The sequence below is a fragment of the Pygoscelis adeliae genome, unplaced genomic scaffold, assembly GCF_000699105.1.
Source record: "Pygoscelis adeliae isolate BGI_AS28 unplaced genomic scaffold, ASM69910v1 Scaffold649, whole genome shotgun sequence".
In the NCBI taxonomy this organism is placed as follows: domain Eukaryota; kingdom Metazoa; phylum Chordata; class Aves; order Sphenisciformes; family Spheniscidae; genus Pygoscelis; species Pygoscelis adeliae.
In genome coordinates this window covers 91332-93760 of record NW_008825606.1, presented here as the reverse complement: position 1 = coordinate 93760, position 2429 = coordinate 91332, and the positions used below count along the sequence as shown (strand labels likewise).

General features: G+C 47.3%; 1 protein-coding gene across 1 annotated transcript in view; it reads left to right on the top strand.

Annotated features, from left to right (window-relative positions):
* The window catches only part of LOC103924101 (golgin subfamily B member 1-like), a 53773-nt gene that overhangs the window by 44928 nt on the left and 6416 nt on the right, over positions 1-2429 (top strand). The window contains 1 exon segment of the mRNA XM_009332563.1: positions 2334-2429. This exon segment is cut by the window's right edge and continues 72 nt beyond it. Within this exon segment, the coding sequence (XP_009330838.1) occupies positions 2334-2429 (96 nt within the window).

The following is a 2429-nucleotide window of genomic DNA, read 5'->3' as shown; positions in this document are numbered from 1 at the left end:
GGCCCATCGATCCAGCCTGTCCAGGTCCCTCTGCAGAGCCTTCCTACCCTCGAGCAGATCAACACTCCCGCCCAACTTGGTGTCGTCTGCAAACTTACTGAGGGTGCACTCGATCGCCTCATCCAGATCATTGATAAAGATATTAAACAGAACTGGGCCCAACACTGAGCCCTGGGGAGCACCGCTTGTGACCGGCCGCCACTGGATTGAACTCCATTCACCACAACTCTCTGGGCCCGGGCATCCAGCCAGTGTTTTACCCAGTGAAGAGTACACCCGTCCAAGCCATGAGCAGCCAGTTTCTCTAGGAGAATGCTTTGGGAAACGGTGTCAAAGGCTTTACTAAAGTCCAGGTAGACAACATTCACAGCCTTTCCCTCATCCACTGAGCGGGTCAGCTTGTCCTAGAAGGAGATCAGGTTAGTCAAGCAGGACCTGCCTTTCATAAATCCATCCTGACTGGGCCTGATCACCTGGTTGTCCCGTACATGCCGCCTGATGGCAGTCAAGATGATCTGCTCCATAATGTTCCCCAGCACTGAGGTCAGACTGACAGGCCTGTAGTTCCCTGCATCCTCCTTCCGGCCCTTCTTGTAGATGGGTGTCACGTTTGCTAATCGCCAGTCAACTGTGACCTCCCCAGCTGAAAATGAGTGACCTAAAACCAGTCCCAGTATTCCAGGTACAGTCTTACTGGTACTAAACAGAGCAGGTAATAACTTCCCTCAGTCCGCTGGCCTTGCTTCTTCTAATGTAGCCCAGTAGACAGTTTGCCTTGTTCACAATGAGGATGTACTCTTGGCTTGTATTCAGCTGGGCAATTGCTGTAACTCCCTGGTCCTTTACAGCAGAGCTGTTGCCTTGGCAGACTCTTCCCATCCTGTGCTGATGCACGGGTTTTGCCTCAGGTGCAAAAGTTTACACTTCTTCTTATTGAACTTGAGATTTCGTTTGCCCAATCCTCAGATTTCTCAAGGTCCCTCCAGATTGAAGTTTTGGTCTTTGTCAAGTCAGCCACTCCCCAAAATTCAATATTGGCTGCAAATTTGCTGACATTATACTCTATGTCATAACTTCTGTTGCTGTCAGTGTTGAGCAATATGTGCCCCAGGTAGGCCCCAGGAGTATTCTGCTCATTGCTGGCTGTCAAGCCATTGATCATTGCCTTCGAGTCCAGTGGTCCAGCCAATTTTTGACTACGTAGCAGTTCATTTGTCTAGTTCATAGCTCCTTAGTTTCCAAATGTCAATACTGTAGGTGATGATGTTAAAAGCTCTGTGTACTGGCACTGGCTGGGATGGAGTTAATTTTCTTCATAGCAGCCCCTAGGGTGCTGTGTTACAGATTTGTGACTAAAGCAGTGTTGATAACACACCAATGTATTAGCTGTTGCTGAACAGTGCTTGCACAGCATTAAGGCCTTCTCTGTTTCTCACTGCTCTCTCTGCAGTGAGTAGGCTGTGGGCGGGCAAGAGCTTGGGAGAGGTCTGACCTGAATGGACCAGAGGGATATTCCAGGCCATATATAGATCACATTCAGGAGGATCAGTGACAGTAGTGTCTGAATCAGCAACTTTTTTGTTGCCACTGAATTTTAGTGCCCTTTCTCTAAAGTGACCAGAGGGAGAAAGGAGGAGGGAAGAGGACAGAGAAGGAGAGGGAGAGAGAAGGAAAGAAAGAGAGGAGAGAAGGGGAGAGGGGAGAGAGAGGACAGACTCGGGGGGGGGACGACAATGTGGGAGAGAGAGGGGAGACCAAACAAACGGACCAGAGAGTGAGATTATGTGAAGAAAGTTGTTTCCAGGTTCCATTTCTATTGTTGGGAGTTCTTTCTAGCCTCCCGCTTTCTAGACTCCTGAAGGAATTCCCTCCTTTGGAAGGCATGCTTGTGATCTTCAGTGCTGCCTGCTATCTTGAAAAGGTCTCTGTATTTTCAGTGCAGAATCACAAGTAGTCCGATTCCCACATTGAAATGGAAGACTCAGAATTTAGCAATCTTCAGAAAAAGAGTTGCATTTAAAGAGAAAGCAAGAATATAAAATCATAATTTAATTGATGATATTTCTGAAAGGTTTAGGTCAATCTCAGCACTGGAGAAATCTTGTTTTGGAAGTGTGTTATTCTGTATATCGTGTTGATGTTTTGGGACTCCTGTTCTGGAAACCTTAGCCACAAGCTACTGTTGGAGATTATAACTGGTCTTTGGACCTTAGTAACATGCAGCGTGGCAGTTCCCATGTTCTCAATGAATTCTTACCCTCAGTTACACAGAGAACAATCTTGCTTTCACAAAAATATGAGTTCTTTACTTAGCAGTTGTGTTCTCTTCTCAGCTATCTCAGGTCTTCGAGGAGAAAAATGCCCTCTCCCTCCAGCTGCGCGGTAGCAGTCGGAACATCTGTGAGAGCCATCAGCACTACAACGAGGTT